At 44.1% G+C, this 26,497-nt stretch overlaps 1 protein-coding gene across 2 annotated transcripts in view; it reads right to left on the reverse strand.

The window, feature by feature from the left end:
• The window catches only part of flna (filamin A, alpha (actin binding protein 280)), a 46,929-nt gene extending 21,474 nt beyond the window's left edge, over nucleotides 1-25,455 (reverse strand). For both annotated transcript variants that reach the window (XM_047330925.1, XM_035644559.2), the window contains exons 1-9: nucleotides 25,161-25,455; nucleotides 18,068-18,560; nucleotides 6,300-6,548; nucleotides 5,291-5,388; nucleotides 3,272-3,419; nucleotides 2,914-3,032; nucleotides 2,732-2,809; nucleotides 1,756-1,918; nucleotides 1,423-1,623 (exon numbers count right to left, since the gene is read on the reverse strand). In XM_047330925.1, coding sequence (XP_047186881.1) covers nucleotides 1,423-1,623; nucleotides 1,756-1,918; nucleotides 2,732-2,809; nucleotides 2,914-3,032; nucleotides 3,272-3,419; nucleotides 5,291-5,388; nucleotides 6,300-6,548; nucleotides 18,068-18,437 — 1,426 coding nt within the window. In that variant the 5' untranslated portion in view covers nucleotides 18,438-18,560; nucleotides 25,161-25,455. The remainder of the gene's footprint in view (nucleotides 1-1,422; nucleotides 1,624-1,755; nucleotides 1,919-2,731; nucleotides 2,810-2,913; nucleotides 3,033-3,271; nucleotides 3,420-5,290; nucleotides 5,389-6,299; nucleotides 6,549-18,067; nucleotides 18,561-25,160) is intronic.
• Between the last annotated feature and the right edge of the window lie 1,042 nt (nucleotides 25,456-26,497).

A 26,497-nucleotide genomic window follows, 5' to 3' on the forward strand; every position in this document is an offset into this window, starting at 1 on the left:
ACAGGAAAGGAAGTGAGCCTTTCTCCCCAAGGAAGTGGAGTATCCTCCTTATCTCCTAATCACAAGTGTAGAAAAAAAAGAGACCCCTGCAGGAAGCAAAGGAAACCCCACAGGAACTGAGTCCAGTCACAGGGGCACAACATAATTTTCAGGGAGTGGACTACTTGGCACCAAAAGAAAGATAGTACAAAGATATTTTATTATATACAATTTTATTTTCATGTCAGCATGTCAGGTATTTGGCAGGGTCAATACAACTAATGAAAATTCATTATAAATGGAGAAATAGTTAATAAGAAGGTTTATCTGCCATGTTAATGTGTTCTTACTCATGGCATATTTATGAAGTATAAAGCACTTTTTAGATGATTTATTAACCATCACTATAGTGATTAGTTGTAACGTTCAAAGTAGTCTTTTTAGAAGGTGGTACGTACATTTTGATATGACCAATATCCCAGCTATCTCTTGTTTATTGAATATTCAGTGCTTTTGTCTGGGCTGGAGACTTTCGGTGCAACTTAAAATTTTGTTCCATCTCTCAGAGAATTAACAACTTAAAAAAACAAAGCATAAACCATATCATGCCAAAAGATGTAGTGTAAACAATGCTGGTCATGCAATACAAACACAATTCTTTGTGAATTGTGTCAGCTCTGTTAACTTAATACCACTAGTGAGCTGGAAGAATTGAGGCACCCGTCTCCTGGGCAAACACAAACAATACAAACAACTAAATGGTGTCGTTCTTCCATCTAAATGTGAGCATATGTTGGTGAAATTCTTAGTAGATTATTTCCTCATGGTGAAATCTCCTAATAAGGAGACAAAGTACTGGGGATGACTGAGTCATTTTGTGTTTAGAGGCTTTACAGGCAGATGACACACACGCACACATGCGCGCGCACACATGCACAAACACACACACGCACAATCTATAAACATATAAAGCAAGTCTACACAGGTAAATTAGTCGCAAGTAAAGACATGCATTCCACAAAAACAAAAACACAGAGATATGTTTAAGGATAACACAGTGGCATATCTACACATTCATAAACCCACGCACGCACACACACATTCACATACGCACATACACATAAACACACGCACACAATGGGTACCCAAAAGAGATCCCAGTAAACAGGAAATGACAGCAGAAGGAAGAAGCGGTTCCAGAGAGAGGACAAATGCCACCAGGCCTCTATCAAAGACAAGAAGGGAAGGAGAGGGGACATGACATCCAGTAGAGTGGCAGGAAGAGAAGGCAAAGCATTAGATTCAATTGAAGAAAGAAAACAGCAGAGAGAGCAAATATTTAGGGTTCACAGTGTTACAGCTGAACGTCATTGGGACCAGGGGATTCTCAGGGATACTGTCATAGCACCAGTGCTGTGAAAGAATCAAATTGAAAACTCTTACCCTCTCCCACGCTGACTGTGAAGGGACTCTTGCTGATCTGACCACCAGCGAATGTGACATAGATGATGTGCTGGCCCTCCAGGGTGGGTTTGTAGGTGCAGCGGTAGCTACTGTTGCCCTTGTCCTCAATGCTGCAGCTCACTGTGTTCTTCTTGCCGACAGGGTCCATGATCACCACCTCCACCTCGCCGATGCCAGCACCTGAGGAAGCACCAAGAACGGGAAAAAGTAGAATAGTAGAGTGTGAGCTAAAACAATCAAAGCAGATATGTTCAGTTTCTAACCGTACGCTAGGGAAGAAACCAAACTTCTCACATTGTCCCTGTTGTTTACCTGCTGTGTAGACGTCAAAGTAGGTGGCCTTGTTGGCGATGTTTCCTGAGGGCTCGAGGCCCGGCCCCTGGGCCGTGGCCTTGCTGGAGTCTCCCTGAGCCATGCCGATCTCCACCTCAAAGGGGCTCTTTGAGATATGCTGCCCTGCAAACAGCACTGTCACCTACAGAGCAGAAAGGAGAGACTGAAACGTCAGGTATACAGTATATTGAAAAATCCGAAAATGCATTTAGTTTCCTTTGAAAAAATGTAATTTACAAGTCTTGTTATCCTTCATTTATTATTTCATTGATATACAGGTCCAGGTATCCAAGGGCCCCCTGAAGGGGCAGTCAGTGATTTTAATCCAATACACCCCTATAAAGATCAGCGAATATTTCCTCAAGTTCTGATATCTGTCGGAAAAAATCTGGGTTTTTAGTTCAGCCCTAGCTCTGTAAATTTAAAATTACAAAACGGGGCGGGCCGCACCACACAACACTGTGAGTGCAGTTTGTAAACATCACTCGCAATCACCTTAGGGGCGTACTAGTGAATGACACTACGACTCAGGGGTTTTGGCCCAGTGGTAGGCGTCTGTGTCCTTTACCCGAGGGGCTTTCTCGAAAAATCACTTACTCTGGTTCATAGCTCTATGTTGGATTGATGCAGAGCCTTTTTCTTTGCGAGCATGTACTGTATACCTGTGCGCTTGTGTGTCTGCGTCACTCTGCAATTCCGCATGCTATTTGGGAGTTTTTATATGGTTTACTAAAAAATACTGCAAAGCAGAAAAGAGACAAGATGTCCAAGGAGATGAGGTGTGCGATCACTGAACGGATTGAGGCAGGAGGAGTTGCTCTATGTGGGCTTGTCCTGACACACGTTTCCAAGCTGGCATTACTTGGGTGGTGCATGTGAGCAATGTAGGGGGCTACGCTGGACGTATGGCGTTGATTCAGTGGCCTTTAGTCTGATGTAGTGAAAATGGACTTACCTTGTGCATCCCTGTGACTTTAGGGATGTAGAAGACAGAGTAGGTGCGGTTCTTATCATTGTTTGCGGTCACCTTAGCCTGCAGGACATTTTTTTTTAAGTTAACAAAAAATGGTGGTGATCAAAACATTTAAAAGGCAGTATCTCATGAGAAAAATCACCTCAAGGCTACCAGTGTCTCACCTCCTCTCTGTGTCCCGCAGGGTCCTCCACGTAAACCAGCACCTCTCCCATTCCTGCACTGATGGTCTCCACAGTGAACACAGCTTTCTTCATCACAACATTACCAACAGGCTCAACACCTGCAGGGAAGAGAAGGGGCAGGAGAGTTGGAACAATACATTCAAATGTCCTGCGTATACATCGTATATGCTCCAGGGTGGACAGAAACGTCTGTGGGGGCCTATTTAACGCATGTCTTTTAAGATCTCTGTCAACTTTATTTGTATTAGTTTCCTTGTCAAAGTCAAGCTGCAGGTGTGTGTGTGTGTGTGTGTGTGTGTGTGTGTGTGTGTGTGTGTGTGTGTGTGTGTGTGTGTACCTGGGCCATAGGCTCGGGCCTTCTTGGGGTTGAGTTTGGGTCGGAGAGGTGCACCAGGCTTCAGTTTAGCCTTGGGGAACTGGGACAGGTAGGTCATGACGGAATGTTCGTCCACATTGGGGTCAACAATCTCTTCAGGGGTTATCACCTAAGAGACAAAGATGAGAAGAAAAATGATTTTTTTTTAAAAGTTACTTTTTTTTCCTTGTCCAACTATAAACTAAGGAAAAAGAACAGAGGCTACAGCTGTACAGCCCGTAGCAGTGCTCGATAAGTTGCCATGGAGATGTTTAACCACAAAAATCAACTGAGAGGAGTTGTGATTTAGTGATTTTACCACATGCCAACCTCTACCTCGGCTCAGAAAGTACCTGTGGCAAACTCGCACAAAAAAACAGCCGGCAGACACTCATACAGACACGCACATTGTCTGATTTTACAACCCACACAAACAGAAGGGGCAGCGACAAAGCCAGTTTCTCAGCAGAAGCAGAGCTGAAGGCGGAAGCGGCAGCGACCACAGAGCCAACTGTCAGCACGCTATGCTGTGCCAGCTGCCAGCACTGTGCCAATCATGCCAACTCAACGCTGTCAAACAATTTCCAGTGCAACGCAAAACTCCCAAACCTCCCAAACCAGCACAGTGAAACTACTTTTGTTGTCCATGTTAAAATATCCATAACAAAAAGTTGGACTTTTCATTCTTAACAAACACTACAGGGATTACAGTGTTTTAGTTACGGATGTGTTGACATGATATCCAAGTAAACATCTCACCACACGCAGAATTGTTGCAGTATGATTATTTTAAGTCTGGTGATATTCTGCTTTTTTTCCCCCATAGTCAACAAATCCAATGAAATCGACCAATATTTGATACTGAGCAGAGCAACAATTGTGAATTAATCTGCAGCTAAAATAGCCCTGATCCCAATCAAAGGTCTTTGACTGTCGGCATCTGCAAATACCGAATCTGATACAATACTTATTTTTACTTTTGTGTTGATTAAATGTGTCTGACAAAGTAAAACAACAGGTAGAGACTAATCTGACAAATCCTATTTTTTACGAGCTACCTGTTCCAGGTACTGAAGTGGTTTAAAAATGTATTTATGAATGTGATATTAAGGACTGTTAACTGTGAGAGCAAAGGTTTATCTCTTGCAAACAATCTTTAGCTGAGTACAGACACCAAAAACATGAATTAGCCACATGAATTATCTTAGTTTAAGCTCGTCTAGCCATGATGAACTGAAGGTAAACCAAGGTTAAGGAAACACAAGGTTAGCACAAACAGCTGGACCAAGTTTAAATCAAGAGCAACAGCATCTGTACTGAACAAGGTCTGATGAGATCCAGTGGTAAGGGAGAGCGTGGCTTTCACATCCTTGAAGATTGCCTGACCAAATCACTTCTCTTAAAAAGAGAAGCAGTGGTGGGCCAGTGAGTTTAGTCTTTGCTCAGTCGGGAGACGCGTGGGCAAATGTATATCTGGGTTTCTGGGATCCTTCTTTGTGTTCAACATCACAATTACTGACTAAGAGGCCGATATTTGAAGTAAGAAAACTGCTCAAGTTAGAATAACACTAACTCTTAACAGATAACTTTGTGAAATGCCTTAAAGTGTGTGTTTAATTCACAGAACCTTTCAAAATGACCTGTACACAAAAAGTGCAAGAAGAAATTATTTTGAATTTGAACAAACAAACACGGACAGGAAAGTTCCGAGAGTAGTGACTGCGGCTGCCTCAGAGACAAAGTAGCGCATTTTAAAAAGAAATTATCTTATCAGCAAATCGGCTTTAAAAATGGCCGATACCGATAATCATAAAAAATCGGCGCCGATAATCAGTCGACCCATAAAACACACAACAATCACCGCCTCACAGCTGTATGTCTCCACCAGCCTGTCAAGTTGATGTTTACATCCATGTCTGTCCATATAATATATATATAAATTATCACTTAGAATATTATAATTTCTTATTTCTTGTTCCACTGCACTGGTCTTAATTTTACCTGTGGGATGCCCAACCAGTCGTCGGCCTGCTGCATGGCCTCGCGGGCGTTGTCCACTGGCTTGGTCTGATCCCACTGGTCCCAGTCAGGACACAGACCTGCAGGACAGAAAGGAGGTGGATTGGCAAACATTCATTCTTCAATGCATTTAGTTAGAAACATTCCATGACAAATTATAGAAATGTATAATGATAATGGGAATTTTCTATTGTGTAACTTTTAAAACTTGCAAATTGTATTTATTGCTGACAAAAGGAAGACACGTTGCGATGAAACACATTAAATAAAAGAGAATATTCTTTTTTTTTCACAATCTTACTTGTTGTCTGGCAAAGTGAATACATGACGGCTAATGTTGGGGACTGAGTGCCTGAGGTGCCTTCAGTATAAAACAGTGATTTAGTAAAAGTGAACTTTACCACACAAAGAAACTGAGAGCTTCATGTGTTAAAGTCAGTCTGTCTAATGTTGGCCTTTACAACGTCCAGCGGATAAAGGGAGAATGTAAAAACAGGCATTATCTGCATTTGTAGACAAACCTGCAACAGTAATCATGGTGTGGGGCCACATATCTGTCCTTGTGGCTCCTCAAGACGTCTGCCCTTGAATTTCTCCAGTGCATATTATGATAGTTAAGGAATATCTCACACGCATATCCTGGCAATGTGTCTGCATCAGCAGTTTTTGTGTGTTGCTATTTTTGGACACTGCAGGGAATTTTTTTTTTTTTTCCAAAAGATTTAGTGACTTTTGTCGAATCCTTATCTCTGGCTCGAGGCTGATGGTGATCCGCAGGTATGCCAAACATCCTGGCTATGTAAACAGAAACCTCCCTATGCCTCACTTTCCCCCCACCTTCATCACCCCTCATCTCCTCCTAATTTAACAGGAGTGTAATGGGAGGGTTCAGTACTCCCCCTCCTCTCCACTCTGATCAGCTCTTCATCACCCCTGCCCTCAGTTTTGTCTCCCACACATAAGAGAATCTCACAAACACACACACACACACCTGGAGCACAGCTGTCAACCAGGGCGCCCAGGGCCCGACCGGTCTGCCAGTCTCTGTGGAAGTTGGTGATCGGAAGCTCGGGCAGTTTGTTCTGGATCCATCCCAGCAGCCTCTGCTTGGGGGTCTTCTGCTTGGCATCAGCCTCCTCCTCCTCGTCCCACATGGGCATGGAGATGGAGTAGTGCAGGATCAAGGTCCAGATCAGACCCAGGATCAGCTTCAGGTTCCCATCCACGATGGCTTTAGAGTCTGGAGCACAGAACAAGAAAGAGGGGGAAGATTCGATGTCAGATTTGAAATATAAACTGAAAAACTGCCACCCAAATCATTTAAGACGGGCAGGTCTATGTTTCAAGAAGTTACAGTAAAATAAAATAACGCTAATTTTTTTTACATGCATGGAGGGTGGGGGGGTAGAACAATTTCAAAGATTAGAAATTTTAGATGCCACCGTCCTTCAAAACACAGCCAGGTCAAAATGACCTCAAAGAATGAAAAAGAGGAGAGAACATTAAACAAATGTTGAGAGGAAGGACTTGCCCTCTTATGAGAATCTTTAAACTTCAACTTCTCCCCTCAATGGTTCAGAGGTGTGAATATATCTGCAATGATCCGTGCTTCAAATTTCACATTTCCCTCAGGAGTGCCCCTGTTATCTGTTATCTAATATACATCTTTAAGGAGGGGGAGTGCATACCTAGTAATCACAGACCATGCTCTGGTGAGAGATAATGGTAGATTTTATCCAACATGGTACTTCATGGCCTTTTGCTAAGATTTAAACCTGGATTCAAACCACTTAAACTTTTAAAAAGCAAATAGTCTGAATACTGATTGAGTTGAAAACAGCAGTTCTGGTGCTATTTTATCTTAGTACCTTTGTTAATGTTGTGAGAATGGAAATACAGCTTGGATTATCTGCTCCAGTCCTCAGTTGATATCTCAAAAGTAAAGAGTAATAATGCCAGTGGTGATCAATAATCTGAGTTGGTCCATGTGATATGTGGAGGATTCTATAGTTGGGCCATTACAATTTAAATATGAATGCTATGCAGACAACACCCTGATTTACTTAGCACTCTTACTTAGCCCACGCTGCTATCTGAATTTACTATTTGGATAGCATAAAGAAAGACACAAAAATTATGACCTTGCCTCAAGTGTCTCTACTTTATTACCACAGACTCTATTAAAGACACAACTTGAAAAATGAGTCCGACTTCCACTAACTGAGACATAATCTATGTAATGAGAGGAGAGAGACGAATGATGATGTTAAAGTATTATTATGAGTGGAGAGGGAATTTTTTGGATGAATCATATTGCAAGAGTTAGATAAACATTAACATCTGAGCAGGAATACAAACAGAACTATTATACAAATATAGGCATTTGTCACAAAAATGTTGGTATTTTCTATATTCGCGCAAATTGTGTTTGGAAAGATTTTGGATAATTTGTCCATTTAAATAGATTCAAACGTTTACACCCAACACACCAGTCTGTACTGCAACAGAATGACACAACAGCACATCTAGTAACATGTCTGGTTGTTCTAAATTCCATCGGAGGCTGCCTACAGACAGAACCACACGCGCCGCTGCAGAGGGGAAAGTGATGCAACCAGAAGCTAGCCTGGGCACGAGGAAGATAACCATACACACAACGCAACACAAACAGCGTGCACACACATGTTGCACAAGACGCAGTTGATCAGGATGAATGATTGCAGAGGTCCAGCCTCGAGGAAAGGGTGGAGCAGTGTGTGTTTGTGTGTCCCCGAGCGGATGGTGATGAGAACACAGTTAAGGAAGTAAAAAGGGAGTACAAGATTTGAGGCTATAAGTGTGTACGGGGGGGCATTAGGTATTAGGCACTCTGCACCGGTCTGGAACATTTGGAGTCAGTTGATAGAAACATGAGTGTAAATCCCACTTCTGACAGTAGCTGTGTCCAGTTGATTTCAAGCTTTGCAGCACTCTGATAAGAGCTGCAGAAACATGACGAGGGAATGAAGCCAAAAAACTGAACACAACCTAAGCATAAACATTATTGGACAGGAAAAGCCTGAGGCTATTCTGATTCGGGTGCTACTCGCATCATTGTCAACTTGAATTTTCTTGCTGTTGTTGTCTGGACTGGAATAATTGTTAGGAAAAGCCACTCGACACTACAGAGGTCTTGATTTTTTTTTTTCTGAAGGTACTTTTGCGAAAGAGAGCTGGGGCTGCGGTTGGGGGCTGGGGCTACTGAAAGGAGGCCCTGAAAGCTGTTTGGCCAAGAGCTGCAGCAAGAGTTTGCGGATGGGGTCAGAGAGGATGGGGGTCTAAACCAAAAAGGGGGTGGTGGAATGTGATGCACGATCAAGACAACAGAGCCAGTCAGGAAATGAAAGCTGTTAAGATGTGAAAAAAAGGCAAATCTAATGTACAGAAACATATGCTTTACCTCACATGATTAAACATTGGAGAAGTCCTTTGCCTACATGCAGAAGTACATCTGGGACATCTCCCCGTCTATCTCAGCTGCCTGCCTGTCTGAATTTGCGTTCCAACAGAGAGTTGTGCTCACAAGCTGCCCACCCTGCGATACATGACATGTCAGCTGCTCCCAGTGGAAAAGTACACTCCGTGTAGTGACAAAACGGAACGGGGTCAGACCCAAGGCCTGTTTGGATGACCCATCACCATGGGAACTTTGATAGAGCTGGGTCGTTGTAGCAACTCTGAGGAATGACAGGGAAGAAAACGTAATGGAACGCAAGAAGCCAAAGAGACAGGAAGAAATGATCGGTCGGTGAGAAATGTTGCTGAATACACAGACAAACATGAATGACAGCTATAAATTTTCACTTGTACTGATAGGGGGAGGGATTGGTGTGAACATTTGTATTACAGGTTGGTGCTTGCGGCAGGAATGCAGGTCAGCAAAAGTAGAGGTGTGTCACATAGTGAAACAGCCTGTAAGCCACCAGTAGCCAGTGTCCAACTAATAATCACTTTATATATAGAATTTTACAGTTAAAGGAATAATTAGTTGTTTATAAAGAAGAATGTGAAAAACTGCTGTCACAGGTCTTCTGCAACCCTACCACCGCCCGTACAATATACTGTAACTAGAGCAGTTAATGGGCACGTTCACGCAGCCAGTGTCGGTGCCTCACTGTGGGTCAGCACTAATCACGGCTGGCTGGTGTGGAGCATCACTTCAGGTTTGGACAGCAGACAAGCCCAGTCTTCCTCGTACGGCCGTTGTCAGGACATGCATTTGCGCACGCCGTCCGATATTGTGTGGTAACGCGTTTTCCTTTGATTCATGCCTCTCACACACAAAGCCACTAAACATGCAAGGAATCTGCCAGCATTCCCGGCAGACCGCAGCTCATAGGCCCGAGGAGAGCCCATATACGGACACAGACTGCCGCAGACTCCCCTCTGCTGACTCAACCCCCTCCGTATTAGTGTGTGTCTGTGTGTTTGTTTGTGTGCGTGTGTGTGAGAGAGAGGCATGCACACACACACACACACACACACACACACACACAGACTGTGGGGGCTACCGTATGGAGAGTATGCGTGTCTGTTGATGCTCCTATTGCCCCCAAAACTCCCATGACTCATCTGTTCGGCTCGTTGCTACAGCCCCCTCCAACCTCCCTCCCACCCCCACCGCAGTCACATTGCCATGACATCATCACAACCCCTGACCTACAGCCTGACCTGGTCGCTCTCAAGGAGGGAGAGGGGGTGGAAGAAGAGAAGAGCGACAACAGTGGGGAATGGGTCTGCACAATATTAAGGTTTTACTGCAACATCTGGAGCAGTTTAGTCCAGTGATCTTGCAAGACGAAGGGCGAAACCACGCAGCAGGGCTGGACGGTCCCGAAGTCAGTCGCTCACATTCACTGTCGGGAGAATGAATGAATCTGCAAATAAAGCAACTCAACTCACATATGCACTGTCATTTTAATGGAGTTATTCCCTCACCTAGCACAAAGTGGCCAGCCTTAAATTCAATCTGTAGGAATTCAGAAAATCTTGAATTTCCCAGCTTGGGATAAATAAAGTAACTATCTATCTATCTATCTATCTATCTATCTATTACAACTTCAGTGACTAAAACTGTAGTCCGATGAGGATTTTAAGGCTTGCACTGAAACTAAGGATTCACAATGTTACGTGAGCTACACACATCTATCTACATGTCTATAGTCCTGCATATACTGAGTTTGTATCTTGTAGGCCTTCTGCACAAATGTTCTTGGCATCCACCTGGCGGACTTCTCAGACAAAGAGTCAAAGTGCACTGGGTCTAACAGAACAATGGTGCTCACATGGTAACACACATGCACACACATACCCGGAACAAGTCATGTCTGGAAAAGTGGGCAGAGAAAACCCAGTCAGACAGAACACAGTGAGGAAATGTCACACATTCCACACTGCCCTTATCTCTCTCTCACACACACACAAGCGGCTGGAACTAACGATTATTTTCTTAATTAATCAATTAGTTGTTTGGTCCATAAAATGGTGAAAGAGGTCTGTCGTGTTTCCCAACACGCCAAGGTGATGTTTTGTTTTGTCCAAAAACCAAAGATATCTAGTTTACTGTCATAGAGGAGAAAAGAAGCCAGAACATATTCACATTTAAGAAGCTCAAATCATACAATTTTGACTTTTTTTCCTTCATAAGAACTACTTGAACCGAATAGCAAAATAGTTGGCGATTCATTTGGCAGTCGATTACTAATTGTTGCAGCTCTACACACGCACACACACTTAATATAGCAGTCTGTACAGCCTTAGTATTATGTTCCAATAAAACATTTATATGTATAAAAACTATTGGAAATTAAACTTGAGTAAAACCCAAATATAAAAAAGCACTCCTGAAAATCCTATGCTTTACAAATGTGACACAAGTCTGTAGCCTCAAACAGCCAAAAGCTGAAAATCTTTGACCTGGGGCTCTTTCTTCTCACCCCTCCTCCTTCCCTCCCTGCCTCTTCTAACTCCATGCAACAAGCCATACTGGAGCTACTACACTTCCTCCTCTTCCGACTCCTTCCAGTCATCCTCCCTCCCTCCCTCCGCTCTCCTTCTCTTCACTCCCTCAGCTGGAAAAAAAGTTCCTCCTGGTTTTTTAGCCTTAAAAGGGCAGAAGAAAACTGGATCTTGGCAGCCCTCCCATTCGCTGGGCTCTGGTTACAGGCAGAGGGAGGAGGGAGGACAGGACAGGAGAAAGGAAAGGAGGCAGAGGGGGTGGAGGGGCAAGACAGAGAAGAGAAGAAGGCAGGGGAAAAGTGCTGTGTGGGACATTTTTTAAAAGCCTGCACTGACAGGAGCAGCCGCTAAGGATGGGCTGAGATATGTTCATTAGAGTGATGAGATCAGAGAGGCTGAGAGAAAAATAAAGTTTTAAGGGGACAGACAAAAATGAAAAACATGAGGGGTGTGGCAAGTGGGGGCATGCTAAAGGAAGGGGCTGAGGAGGTGAGAGGAGGACACGGGCACCGCAAAAGATGATGAATGAGGAGGTTTAATAAATGCCATGCGGCTTTAATCAACTGTTTATTTCCTGGAAACATCTGAGAACTACGATCAACCATAAGAGCAGGGTCTGGGTTTCCGAGTAATTGATGGTTCTCGGTCTGGCAAAAATGATTCAGGTCTGGAAAAGTAGATCCCCTCCAGACATGATCCTGGCACGGGGACCCGGCTGTGTCCATTTGTTGGTAAAAACTTTATAACAAAAATTATAACAGTGTGCAAAGCATACGGCAGGGCAGTTTCCTTGATTTGATACTGAGAATATAATGTACATATAAAAGACATTACAGGAGGCTGTCATTGCAGTTCATGTGTCACCTATAATTCACTTAACAACTGCTGATCTTTGCCAGTAAGTCGTTGCTTGTTCAGTCTGAACATGAGGTATGGGTGCTGGGGCAAGTTTCCAACTCTGATGTAATGCAATAGCCTGAATACCACTGTGCTGAATGCAAACGTGCACTCTGCTAATCCTCAGTATCCACTTGACCAGTCCCCACTCGCCTGTTCATACAGGAAGCTATGCTAATGATAATGATGAGCAGGCAGGAAGTGATTCGTTTCGACCTAACCGGGTGGCTAAACTCGGCCGTTATCACACTCTGTGGCCAACATTGGTCTCCGCCCTACACCACCACAGTGGCTCTCTTACATCCATCCTGTTCCTGAGCATGGAAGATTACATTTGATGCTGAATGACATCCCTAACTCAAGCAGCCTCTCAGTAAACAAAGTGCTGTATTTAGATGTCCCAGTGGGTCCATATACAATAGTACTCTTCTCATTATCCGACGACTGACGATGCAGTTACACGAGCCTTGGGAGCTGCCTTAGCACTATTGCTGTACAGTAATTACTCATAATAAAATAGTAATTAGTTTAAACCTGCATTAACTCATTTTTTGGCCACTCTAAATATCCAGCTGTCTCTAACTGTGTCTGAGTGTTGTTTGCTGCTGAGAAGGTTATGTATGTATGTAACCGGTTTTAACAGGGTTTTTTTCCCCTAAAAACATATGCTGGAAACACCACTGATGTGAAGATATGAGTGAAGCGAGTGAACTAAAGGAGTGAAATCATGAAAACATAACGAGTTAAAGGTGGTGGAGCTGAGAAGAGCTGCAGCGCTATTGATAATTCTACATCGATTTGTCAATAGGCGTTACAAGTTTTACATCACGGAAACTCACTTGATCAGTTGCTAATAAATAGACTGTGTGCAGAAAGTCCAATCTGCTTATTCTACTTATAAACTGTCGTTTGCTCACAATATCCACTTCGACTTTGGGAAACTAAAGTACTCTTATTGTTCAAGAGTTATTATTATATTAGTTATTATTTGGAAAATAAATTTGTGGAATGATAATGTGATAAGATCATATTACCATAAGATGTAGCTTAAAGTCAAATATTGAAACTTCAGCCTCCAAGCCTGATCAACAAAGGTTAAAGCAACACTGAAAAAAAATCGGAACTGGAGATTATTACTTAATTGAAGGAAGAAGAAAGAACACTGAGGTATAGACAATCACTATAAACGGTAATAGACAGGTATTTTTTTTGGAAAGGTCTCTCCTCTTCCAGTTTCCAACTACATGATCCGTGTAACAAACATCTGGTGCATCAGGTTAGACATATTGGTATCAACGTATTTATGTTGGCTACAACTGAAAATTGTGGTACAGAAAGACCAAAGTTTGTTTGATTGTTTTAGTGTTTAAGGTCATTAGTAACACTGTCACCATCCCAGAGGTTTGTGCAGATCAAGCCAAGCAGTGAAGGGTGGAAGGACTGATGGTTACAGGCCAGGAGGAGAGGATTGAACCGGCGTCCCTCTGATTAGTGGTTAACCAGTTCTCCACCTGAGGCACAGCCCCCGCTCCAATTGATCAATGTCAAAATAGTAAGCGATTCATTTTCTGTGACTAATCAACTGATTATTACCATTTAGCTACTGGTCAAGCCAGCCCCAGTATGACTGCAGCAGTGTGGCAGATAGTACAGATATGAGCCAGGGTGTGTCTTTTATAGCTTAAATATAAAAAAAAATTATTATTATTATGTAACAATGTAACAGCATAACAGCAGCCTGGTTGTTGCTACACAGGCGTCTGTCTCAACCTGTAGGTCTCTGCTCCAAGGCAAAGACAGGGGAGCAACAGGATACATATTACACCACATCTCTGTTCATCTCTGTTCATCTCACAGCCTGCCCGTCTGGATGACTTACTGGTAGTGTTTCACACAGGGCTCAGTCAAGAATACATGAAGAAGTGTTTTAATATCTGAGCTCAAGTGAAATGACTGAACTTGTTCAAACGTGGGTCGTTTAAGCAGTCTCTCTGTGTGCACAATGGGAATGGCACCGCACAGAAAACAATGTTAAAAGATGAGTGGATAAATAGATGAATGCAAAATGTTCCTATTATCACAGATCCATGCAAATCACAAGGAAATTTGACCATTCAACTTGACGGTATGAGGTATTACGAGAGCCTGAGTCTGTCTAATCTGGGCTACAGTCATTGTCTCGTCCCTCTGCCACTCCATTAGCTGCTAGACGGGAGCCTCGTCACTCCGTGTCTGCACTCCTGACTGAACACATGCAAGTCCTCTTCTGGATTTATCAGCAGCCATGTGTCTGCTGACAGCGCTGTGTCACGTGGGGTAAATCAGAACTGCAGGAAGTGAGATTACCTGTTGGGTTGAACCCTCATTGGAGCGACCACTAAATTGCAGCCGGTGCTGGGCACAGCTAGCTGAGTTTAACTGCTGAGATTCAGTAAGTTCACAGCCAGATGACGTTTGTGACCATTTCAAGTAACAACAACTCGTGGACGTTTATTGATTAATAAACCTCAGATTATATTGGTGTTTAAATAATCATTTAAAACTATTACATTTATAAAACTTTGTATATTTTCTTGCAAAGAATATCGATACCATACCGGGAGGGGGGTGGGGGGTTATTCAAGCAGAGGTGTGGATATGTAGACCAGAAAGGGGGAAGTCCCACGCATCCCCCCGGCATATTGCACCCTGGTTATATCTCATTTGTTTAAACTGTACAAAAATCGAAGCATTAAAAAAAAGAAAAGTTGAGTTTTTTCTGTGGGGTATGCAGGGGACTACTTCTTGGCTGGGTGCAGTAATGTTCAAGAAGTCACTGTGCATGGCACTGGAAGAGTGTCATTTTTATACCATTTTTTTTAATCTTTGGCAAGCACAAGCTAGCTGTTTCCCCTCAAGTTTTATCTTATACTTAATCACTTAATTGTTTATCAAGTACAAAAACCACACATTAGCACATTAACTAACCTCTCAAATGTAGGTTTTTTTTTCTTTTTTTTCTTTTATGATTGTAAACTGAATTTTTCTGTACTGTTGATAGGGAAAAAAGGCCACTTGAAGATGCCCCCTCAGTCATCTTCAAGAGGTTTTTACTGCCTACTACTTTCTACTCTTTGCAAAAAATGTACAGTATGACATTATTTATCAAGGATTGTTATTCAAAGCACTTCTACCATTCCGCACTCCCCCACAGTGACCTCGATTACATTTTGGGTGGAGAAAATGACTAGTTTGTCTTGAGTAACTCAGTGTTACAGTGGATACTGTTGCATATCATTTCTTGATGTAAAAAAGGAGATATGAAAGAGGTGTGGACATCACACTGAAACTGATTGGCTCGTGTCAAACTGAAGACACAGAAAAATCATCAATTGAGAAAATGAAATGTAGAAAATGTAAAAATAGAGTTTGAAGTTAAAGTAAACTGGTGGAAAAAAAACAAAAAACAAACACACAGAAAGACAGCAAGAGTTTTGGACCAAAAAAAGAAGGTGGGACCGTGTGCATCATCCTGAGCAATGATGCCAGTTTGGTAACTTGTGGTGAGGGTTGCTGGCTGGGTGTGTCCACTTACTGCAACGAAAGGAGGAAGTATAAGAGGAGAGCAAGCTCCTCTCTCATCATAAATGACTCAGAAGGAGCAGCTTGGATGAGGGTGAGTCAGTTGGACAGACAGACAGAGATGAGTAGGATGGCCCATGGTTCCTGGTACTGCACCCTGAATAGTACCAGCAATGCATTTAAACACATCAATCAGCTGGCATTGAGATAAGAAAAATGCAGGGAGAAGGAATTTCACTTTAGGAAATAGTGAGAGTCCTGTGTCCAAATAATGAAGCTCCTAATATGGAAAAGAAAAAATGTTTCTGGCACTACGCATTTGAAAATATGACTTGCAGCTCCTGCATTAGCATAGATGGTCTAGACCTTATATCACCAACCACAAACTTGATAAACACCCTCTCTACCGATTATTTCATCTGTCCACAGCAGCTCCACTTTTTCACTCTCTGCGTAGATGAAGTTTGGGGCACTGCTGCTCATTGTATCAGACCTGGAGTTTAAACAGTGCCATCACCTCCCGTGTTGACAACCCACCGTGACGTCACTAGCGGGTTGGGAACTCCTGTTTTGAGGCCTCGAGCTTCGCATTTTGACCAGCGCCATCTTGTTGTTTTTTTGCAACGGGACGTAGAATTGGGGGTGGGTCTGACTGAGCGCTCTTCCACTGCGCGCCCACCTACACCAACCATGCACAGATTGGACGGACCAGCTGTCAATCATGCTACAGGGCTTCATTGTTTATTTTACTGATGCTTTAAATCACGTGATAAGTAAATTCATTTTGTCATATACTTAACAGAAACTGACTTATTTTTGCCACCAGTGGAGTCGCCATCTTCTGGTGACTCCAGAGAATACAGGCTTCAGGCACTTCCAATTGGCTTCATTTACCGAACCCGGTGACTACATCCATTTTATATAGTCTATGGTTAGCTGCAGCAGAAAGCATTAGTATGTGTGTGTGTGTGTGTGTGTGTGTGTGTGTGTGTGTGTGTGTGTGTGTGTGTGTGTGTGTGTGTGTGTGTGTGTGTGTGTGTGTGTGTGTGTGTGTGTGTGTGTGTGTGTGAGTAAACCATGAAGTGAGCAATATATCCCCCAGGGCATGACAGGATTCACTCACGTCTGAGTCACACAGACTCGGTCTCTAACCTCTTCCTTTGCTTTCAACCACAGACTCTCTGATAAAGGTTTTGTCTCTGGGAAAATAGTGCACTCGTCTGTCTTCACAGACAGGTGAGTTAACAAGGAATTTATCATTTGGATGAAGTCATTCAAGGAACCCTTGAGCATCTTTCTCAGACACTCATCTCCGGCATAGGGGGAGATGCTTTTGTTGAAAGCACAATATAGGTAGGCTGCACTTTCCTAGTGTATTGCATTCAGATAGACAACTGCAAAACCATCAGTGTTGTGAGCAAGCAAGCAGCTGCATGTAGGCAAAGCCCATTAAACCCACTTTTATGTCGCAGAGCCTGAGCCAAGTCCTGTCTAATGCTGTGGAGACCCAGCCCACTGCACGACATGAGCACAGACAATAGCCCTGTGTCTGTGTGTGCGTGTGTGTCCCCGTGTGGTTGTGTGTCCCTGTGTGTGTCCCTGTGTGTGTCCCTGTGTGTGTCCCTGTGTGTGCAGGATCAGCTCTCCTATCCTGCTAGGCCTGAACCACTTCCCGGCCCACACAGTTTTGCTCGGACCGGCCCAGCCCGGCTCAGGCGGCAGGGGAACAGAGAAAGCCTGGGGCCCCTCTGCACAGTCAGACCCCCTCCTCCCAAAACAACCCGCCTCAAATCTGGACAGCCAAAGACAAAAGCTCTGCGCCCCTGGACACCGAGGGAAACGCCTGCTCCCTCACGGAAAACTCGCTGAAATCAGTAACGCTGGGAACGTTCCTCTAGACTTCCTTGACACTGCTTCACTGAAGTGAAATGTGGAATCAAAGTGTGTCTCACCGCCTTTTCTCTACAAGGTGACGGGGGGGGGGGGGGTTTGTCCCCACCGGGGAGCAACATGCTCAACTTTGTTCTGTCCCAGACCCTGCAGGCCTGCACTCGTGCACTGTTCTGTGAAGTATCACAGGCTACAAGACACTGCAGTCCAGTGAAGCTGCTCCACAGGCACCACCCAAGTTCATTTCTTCTTCAACAACAACAACAACAACAACAACAACAACAACAACGTATATAGGCTAAACACAAACACCAGCAGAGAAGCAGAGGACAGGCCACCTGGGTGAAGGCGGAGATGTGGTCCGAAGCCCACCCATTGCCACCCATTCATTAAACCCCAGTGTGTTTGACCCACCTATGGACACCAGCTTGATGTTCTCCTTGTCCAGGAACTCCAGCGCCACCGACACGTTCTCCAGCTGCATCTGGCGGAAGGTGGGCCTCTGGTTGTACTTTCTGCACATCTTCTTCTGGGACAGGACCTCCAGCAGCCCGATGAGCCGCAGCCCGTCGCCGAGGTCCGTCTGCAGGTTGCCGATGCGCTTGTTGACACATTTCAGGTGCTCGTTGCACCAGCGGGTGAAGGTGTTCTGCTGGATCTTCTTCCACGGCGCGTCCTCGGCCAGGTCCTTCTCCGTGGCGGGCATCTCTGCGTCCTTGTCCGTGCAGGGAGCGTTGGGAGCGGGCGCGGCGCTCTGGTGGAGCCGGGGGTGGGAACCACTCATTTTTATGGTTCGCTGGCCCTTTTTTTTTTTCGGGGTGGAGTCTGCTCAACTTTGGGTGGCCGCTCCCTCTTTCTCTCCCTCTGTGTGTTTCTTTTTTGGGGGGGGGTTCTAGCTCGCCTGTGTCTGAGGGGAAAAAGAAAAAGGAAGGAGTTAACATGAGAGGCCGACGCACAGCCAGCAGAGAGACTTTTCGTAATAAAATGGGGGCGTCTGTGGCACGGGAGCGCACAGAGGAGACTCTTTGGGGGGAAAACTTGTGGGACAAGTGATATATCTATATAGATATATAGATATATCTATATCTATATATCTATATATCTATATATGAGACAGCTCCAGTGCAGTGACAACCTTTTTCCAGTCGCGCCTCGTCAGCGCCTCCTCAGAACTATGACAATGACAATAGAACACCAGTGCATTTGAGATTCTGGTTGCGTGTGTGTGTGTGTGCGTGTGTGTGTGTGTGTGTGTGCGTGTGTGCGTGCGTGTGTGTGTGTGTGCACTTTTCGTCGCGGCTGCGCGTCACTGTGTGAGATCAAGGCAGGGCTCTCTCGTGATCAAAGGTGACTGAAAACGGGGTTTTGCCCTCCCTGGTGAAAGACCCCAATTCAGAATTAAGTCCATTTTTCTTTGTCGGGTCGAATTCTGTACTTCTCACATCATTCAGAGGAGGCCAGCCGAGTCTGACTTTTCGACCAATCACACAGCCCGCTGCTCGTGACGCGATATGTTGCGTAGCCTGCTCACGTTAAAGACAGTTAGTCCATAACGATGGAGAGCCAGGAGGGTACACTGCAATACATGCCAACACCAGCTACAAATGAAAAATAATGGATGACCGACTCAAACGCTGACACATTACTCAACATAGTTCAGTAGACGGCAGGTGGAACACGCTGCTCAAAAATGGATAGAATGGTTTGCAGGCTCGGCAGCTCGATTGTAGTGGGATGCATTTACCAAAACTAGACAGTGTGTGTGTCTCGCTGACACATGTTCACATGTTAAAGTAAGACTGACTGATACTCTGGGGTACAGACAACAGAGGATAAATGAGATGAGTGAAATTGTGCCCTGTGCGGTTGAGTTCAACTTCACGCTCATTGGAAACAGAAATATTAAATAAGCAAAGGGATTTGACATTACTTCGTCATGACTGACCTCGATAGTCACAGTGCCTTTTAGGATTTCTCTGAAACACACACAAGGTCAGGCCTTTGAAAGCAGCACAGTGAAAAGACTTGATCAGCATTCGTTTTTCATTCACAGCCCAGATTGATCCCCCGGCAACAGCCCTCTCCCTCGTCCTCCGTCATCCCGCCATGTGTCACAGCTGACGGTGCCGCCACTGGAGGCACACACATATGAGGGATCTGACCTTTCGTCGATCTTAGTGGGATTTCAACAAAAGTGTGGCAGCAGTGAAGTACAGTACATATCTGAGCTACAGTATCCACAGCGACACGCAGATCAGTGTCTCTTCGCAGGGTCAGAGTTGTGTTTGTTTGTGTCTGCTGGCCTGTACGCAGCTTTGTTCAGCTTTCCTTCCCTGTCGACCAATGGGCAGTAGGATTTTTAGTGCATATATTTCCAGAGTATGCCGCCCGAATTTCTGCTCTTGACTGAATGCACGTTTGTGAGATTTCACTGAGCTGTGTGTAGCCTTAATCTTTGAAGAGGTTACTGACACTTTAGTGTCTAGACACCCATCTTATCCACCTCCTCTGTTTGTCTTCTCTGTACTGACCAAACAGCCGGATGAGATCACACACCAAATATGCACTATATGATGCACTTATGATGTCTGTGTGTTTTATAGCAGCAGGCAGTCTCAGAAAGTAGGGAAACAAATTGGTGGGAACATTCATTTGTAAATTTTCTTCATTTTCACTTTTTCTTATTTGTGCTAAAAAGGTATTTCTCCACAGGTTACACTCAGGGAAGTAGAGGCATTTTATCATTATAATTTTTGAATCTGTTTAGTCACATTATGGAAGGAAGATAAGGAGAGAAAGAGGCGGTCAATATTATAATCCAGAAGTATGGCAAATGTTTACTGTCATTTTAAAAAAGGACTGAAGGTGTAAGACAGGTTTGGAAAATGACCAAATTATATATACATATATACCTGTGCTGCCATGCTGCCACACATGTTTATTTATGTGCTCAGAACATCACAAAGGTTTCGATATGTTGCAGCAGCTGCTGTGTTGGATGGAGATTTGTCTCAGAGTGAATGCCAGGAATATGCATTATGAAAGAAAGGCTGTAGGAGAGTTTTAGAGGCTAATAAAACGTAGGCTGGCTTGGGCATGATGTTATGAATTAGAATTTTAGAAAGTTGCAAAATGGTTACTGTAGGATCAAGTTTTCAAGTTCTCAAGACTCATAACACTAGGAATTAAAAAATCAGGACCTCTCCTCAATCAGTTTTGACCATTCTTTTTTGTTTAATCAGTTTTTTGCTCCAAAAGGTCTGAAAGTGCAATAGTTAATCTCAAAAACAACACACACACACACACACACACACACACACACACACTCATAGTTTACTTCTTCTGATTTATTTTCTTTCTTTGAGAACCAGAACAGCAGCAACTGTAAAGACAGTTGGAGAGATGTGACTCTGCAGCTTTTTGACTAAATAAGGAGCTCAGTGCCAGGAGCCACAGTGTGGCCAGCGGCCATCAAGAATGCTTTGCTTCACTGTGTGTGTGTGTGTGTGTGTGTGTGTGTGTGTGTGTGTCTGCGTGTCTGTGTTTGTGTGTGTCTGGTCAGGGGAGAATCTGAAGAATGCCCCTCACTCCCATTACAACCCTGGAACTCCCAGCCTTAATAAAAAAATGACCTAATAATGTAACACATACACACACACACAGACACACACACACACACACACACACACACACACACAGACACACACACACAAACACACACACACACACACACACACACACACACACACAGACACACACACACACACACACACACACACACACACACACAGACACACACACACACACACACAAACACACACACACACACACACACACACAGACACACACACACAGACACACACACACACACAGACACACACACAGACACACACACACACACACACACACACACAGACACACACACACACACACACAGACACACACACAGACACACACACACACACACACACACACACAGATACACACACACACACACAAACACACACACACACAGACACACAGACACACAGACACACACACACACTGGCAGCAGCATGCTTTTACATTGACTAGACCAACTAGACCTTTCAAAACAATAGAACAATAGATTGAGACAGTTCCCTCGAGGTGTGTAATTTGCTCCATTTGAGAACTTTCATTACATATAAACTTTACTAAAGCATTTACAGGCTTTGGCCTTAGCATAAAACTTAGGGCAACAGTGGTCATTGATTGTGTCAGAGCAGGAGAGCAGGGCAGATTGAAAACAGCAGCAGAACTCATTGAAAAGGAGAGGTGAGGCGTGTAAGACACAGACAGCAGAGAGCTTCAAGGTGATGGACACGCTGCGACAGAAGTGTGTTGAGGGACCATCCACTGACTCGCCTCATGCTGAACATTAAGAAAGCAGGACAAACTGTTGCCTGGAAATAAGTGAGGGCCAAGAAAGCTGGTGAAACATTCACTGCGTGTCAGCCCATTGTTTCATTGGAATTCGCCAAACAAACAGGAGACAAAACACTGGGCGGGGACAGAAAGAGCAGAGCAAGACACATTAGCATGTCTCAGAAGCTCAAGACCAAACTGACCTCTCTGGTTTGTCATTTGCCTCCCTCTAGTGTTTATTGATGGCACTACAGTTTTCAGCTTTCCCTTCTTTTCTCCTGTCCCCTTGGCATTTGGCACCTCTTTTCTCCCCTCTGTCTGTAATCGAGACTCGCATCTGCGCATCATTGCAGCTCTCTTTTGATTAATAAAATTGCTTAGGTTGTGTTTTATTTGCCAATCCTCCCTGTTTTCACGAATCTTCATCAAATAATGACTGATGTTTAGATAGTGGCAGGCTTTTCAGTTGAGGGGAGCATCACACTGACTTATAAGGTTATTTCATTTCATAGTGGGAGCATCCTATGGCTTAGACACAAACCGACAAACCACACAACCAAGCCGGGGACCTTTTCTGCAGTAATATCCAAACCTAGTACTGTGTTGAAGTACAGTTTTGAGGCAGTTGTGCTTAAGTTAAATATTTCCATTCGGTGCAGTTTTTATTCCACACTGAACTTGTCAGATTAAACATGAAAAAAATATCAGGAGCATGTAAAAGATGATGCACTGCTGCTCTATTAAACTAGACAGCGGTGTATAAAGTACCCAAAACTGGATGGACAAAGACAAATTACAACATTTAATAATGGCAGTTTTTGATAAAGAAACATTTTGAATTCAGGGCATTGAGGGGTATTTTTAGACTATTGTAGCGGGATCTGAATATTTCTCCCATCACTGACAAAAGTGATATATATATATATCAAATACAGTGAGGGGAGAGCTTCATGATGCAATATGATAATCAAATTATACATCAGATAAACAGCTGAATATAAATTAATATAATAATCAACAAGGTTGTTGAATCTTGAGCAACTGGACTTGATATTAGACATACTATAATAATACATAATCATTTTTAATATACATTATAGTAAAAGTGCTGACTGCCATTGGTTTTTATGATATTAGGTCAGAAAAAGTTGTGTAACATCCAACTGTGTCTAATATACACTGTGTCTATTAGGTCAGACATTGCTTCTCACCATCACTCGCCACACCCTGTCAGCCGCAAGTCGAGCAGAGCAGAACTTAACAAAGGAAGTTAGTTCGATGAACGCTGCACGCAATGGCACCTAAACCACTTGACACACAACAGAGTCATGTGAAGAGAGCAAGTGGGATGCACAGATTACAGCAAAGTGACGGCCCTCCCCTCAGTTTCCTGCAGACTGTGTGTGTGTGTGTCTTTCTGTAGCAGAGAAATGTCAAATAAGGACAGGTTTGGTCTCCGTGTCTACATCTGACACTCTGGCAGCTCCTTCCTCCTTTTCTCCTAATGGCTCCTGTCCCCTCTTCACTATAAAGATGCAATGTAACCAATGAGTCTCTCTCTCCCAGGTCTCTGGCCGACCCTACACAGTCATTTGTCGGAGTCATTTACAGTAAACCGCCAAAAGCCTGCAATCTGAAAACACATTTTTCTCAACAGTGTTTTAGATGAAGGGTGTTCAGGAATGTTATGACGTCAGTGTGAAATCATTGATGTAGAGAATCAAAGAGCGACATTCCAGTCTTACACTCTCATCACCAAAAGCTGTTTAAATGTGAGGGGGAACTGGGGGCACAGTTAGAGACTGAGACTCTTTTAATGGGGACAACCCTGTTGCAACCATGTTCAGACTGTTTTAAAAACCCCACAATTAGGGTGCTTATACCAGCACCCTAATTTTTATTTAATTGAATTTAATTGAATAAACATATTGACCTTCAAACTATATTGTCATATAGATTCTTCGAAACTGCTCTCAACCCACGAAGTTTTGTTTAAAAAAAAATGTCACCATAGGTTTTGAAAGAGGAAGTCTGCTGATGATTTATCAACTGTACAAAATGATTACAACCACATGGTGTGCCATATGGGTAAAACACTATTATTAATGGGTGAAAACAAGCCACATATATATTAACAAGCTGTATAGTATACAACCTCAGAAAGTTGTGACTTTGATGGTTAAACAGAGATTGGTGTCACATTTTCTGAACTTTGTTTTATCTGAACTTTGTATTATGCCTATTGCCTTTGTTTCAACATTAGTCCATTCGTCCACCATGTACTGTCATAAAAAGCTAATATAGATCATTCTTGGTTTTAGAAATATCAAGTTCAATAAGATCCATGAGTGTGCGGTTTGTGTGTTGGCACCAGGCGGGTGAAACCAACACTGACTGTCGGATCTCCTCTGCCCTCAATCTTAAGTGTCACTGTCAGCAAAAGCCCTGAGCCAGCGTGCGTGTGTCCATCCCAAAAATGCAACCGCCACCTGTTTGATGCATCAGAAACATCATACAACAGTTAAGCCCCTGTCCTAAATGTCTATAGTGAAGAGCTGAACGAGGACCATGTGAGCCGCCCCCTCTTGTGAGACCCGCTCTGGGCGGCGGAGGGCGCAAGTGCCCACCACTCCCCCCCCGAAAATGAAAAGCTCCCGTGCAGTCGGTGTCCGCGTATTGCCTTATTTGGTGTGGAGCCCCTAATTGTAACGCTGGGCAGATGCTTCAGTCCGATGCTGCTGCTTCTACGATGCTCGCGATAAACACCGATGTAGGAACGAGGGCAGACGGGGGGGATGAGCTCCGGGTGACACTATGACCACCGCGGTGTCAAAAACGTCGCGCCACATGCACCGAATTACGCGGCGCAAAGCACGGGAGAAAACGTTGGGGTGCGTAAAGGCGCAGCGGGCGCAGACAACCCGGCGAGAGCAGAGGACCGTCCGCCACAGGTCTCTTGTCACCGCACTCACGCGGAGGTCTCTCGCAATCACGCAGACAACTTGATGGCACCGCACTCCCGCAAAGAGTTGTCCCAGCCATTGGAAACACGCGAAAGACCATGTTCATCAGAGACAAGTCAGGCAGCATCACTCTCGCTCACAGCGGGACAGACACTTACATGTGTTGCAGCCTGCGGTCCTGAAGACTCCGGCGTCTCTGTGCTCCGCTCGGTCAGTGCGCGCAGCAGCCTGCTGTTGCTGTGGTCACACGGAGTGCGAGCGTGAGCGTGCGTGTGGGAGTTCGTGCTGCACAGAGGTCCTGGACCTCCCTCCCCACGAGCAGTCCCAGTGGGGGAAATGGGTGTATTGGTTGTGCTGGTGCTAAAGGAAAGAAAGAGATAGTCCCCCCGTTCTTTTGCTCTTTTCTACCTCTGCGTCTCCTCGATCCCCCTCTCTCTCTTTTGCCCTGCAACACTGAGAGCCTTAATTGGTAAACGGGTAAAGCATCTGAGGTGCAGGGGGTGTGACTCTCTCTGCTTCTGCTCTGTGCCTCTTTAAACAATATGGGTGACGCCATGACCGCGCCTTAATGGATGATAAAGGTATGATGTCACCGGCAAACGAAGGGCACCTATCTCTCCCATCTTCTTCTATTTTTAAATCTTAACCTGGGGGTGGTCTCTCCCATTGTGTGTGTGTGTGTGAGAGACACACTATTAATCCAGGACGGGTTGCCCGTATAATTGGGGACAAAAGTTTATCCAATTGGGTAAAAGTTGATTTTTGGATCAGTGGTTTGGGGTAGGGTTAGGATTACTCTCCAGGAAACGCAAGTTAATGTTGAGTCCCTAAAACTGACCTGTGACAAAATGCGAGTATGTGCGTGTGTGGTCTAGTTATTATGTGTGTGTGTGTGTGGGGGGTAGATATATTAACAGAGGCATGGGGACTGTGTTGATAAAAGCAAGTCCATAATGTAAATCATTATCATCATCACAATCTAAAATGACTTGTAACCAAACTGTTATTAACGGAGTTATTAATGACCTCAAAATTAACTCAGACAACCATAAAGCTTCCATTCTGGTCCTTCTTGATCTAAGTGCTGCCTTTGATAAAGTTGACCATATGATTCTTCTTTAGCACCTTGAATTCTGTTTAGGCCTTAGAGGGACAATTCTTAACTGACTGTCTTCACATCTGACAGGAAGATCGTTCTCTGCTTCTGTTGGTGACTTTAAATCAGATAGAGTCAAGAGTATTGAGTTCCCCAATGGTCAATTCTTGGTCCTCTACTGATAATTTGTAAATGCTCCCACTTAGGTCTATCATTCAGCAACACATCACTTCATATCAGTCTTATGCTGATGATACACAGCTATATGTATCTGTCTCTGCCGACAACCTTAGCCCAGTGAATGATCTCGTCCAATGTATTGCCGACATTAAATATTGGATGTTAAAAAATTTCCTACAACTGAATAATGACAAAACAGAGATTCTCCTGGTAGGTCCC

Source organism: Scophthalmus maximus, chromosome 3 (genome assembly GCF_022379125.1).
Source record: "Scophthalmus maximus strain ysfricsl-2021 chromosome 3, ASM2237912v1, whole genome shotgun sequence".
NCBI lineage: Eukaryota > Metazoa > Chordata > Actinopteri > Pleuronectiformes > Scophthalmidae > Scophthalmus > Scophthalmus maximus.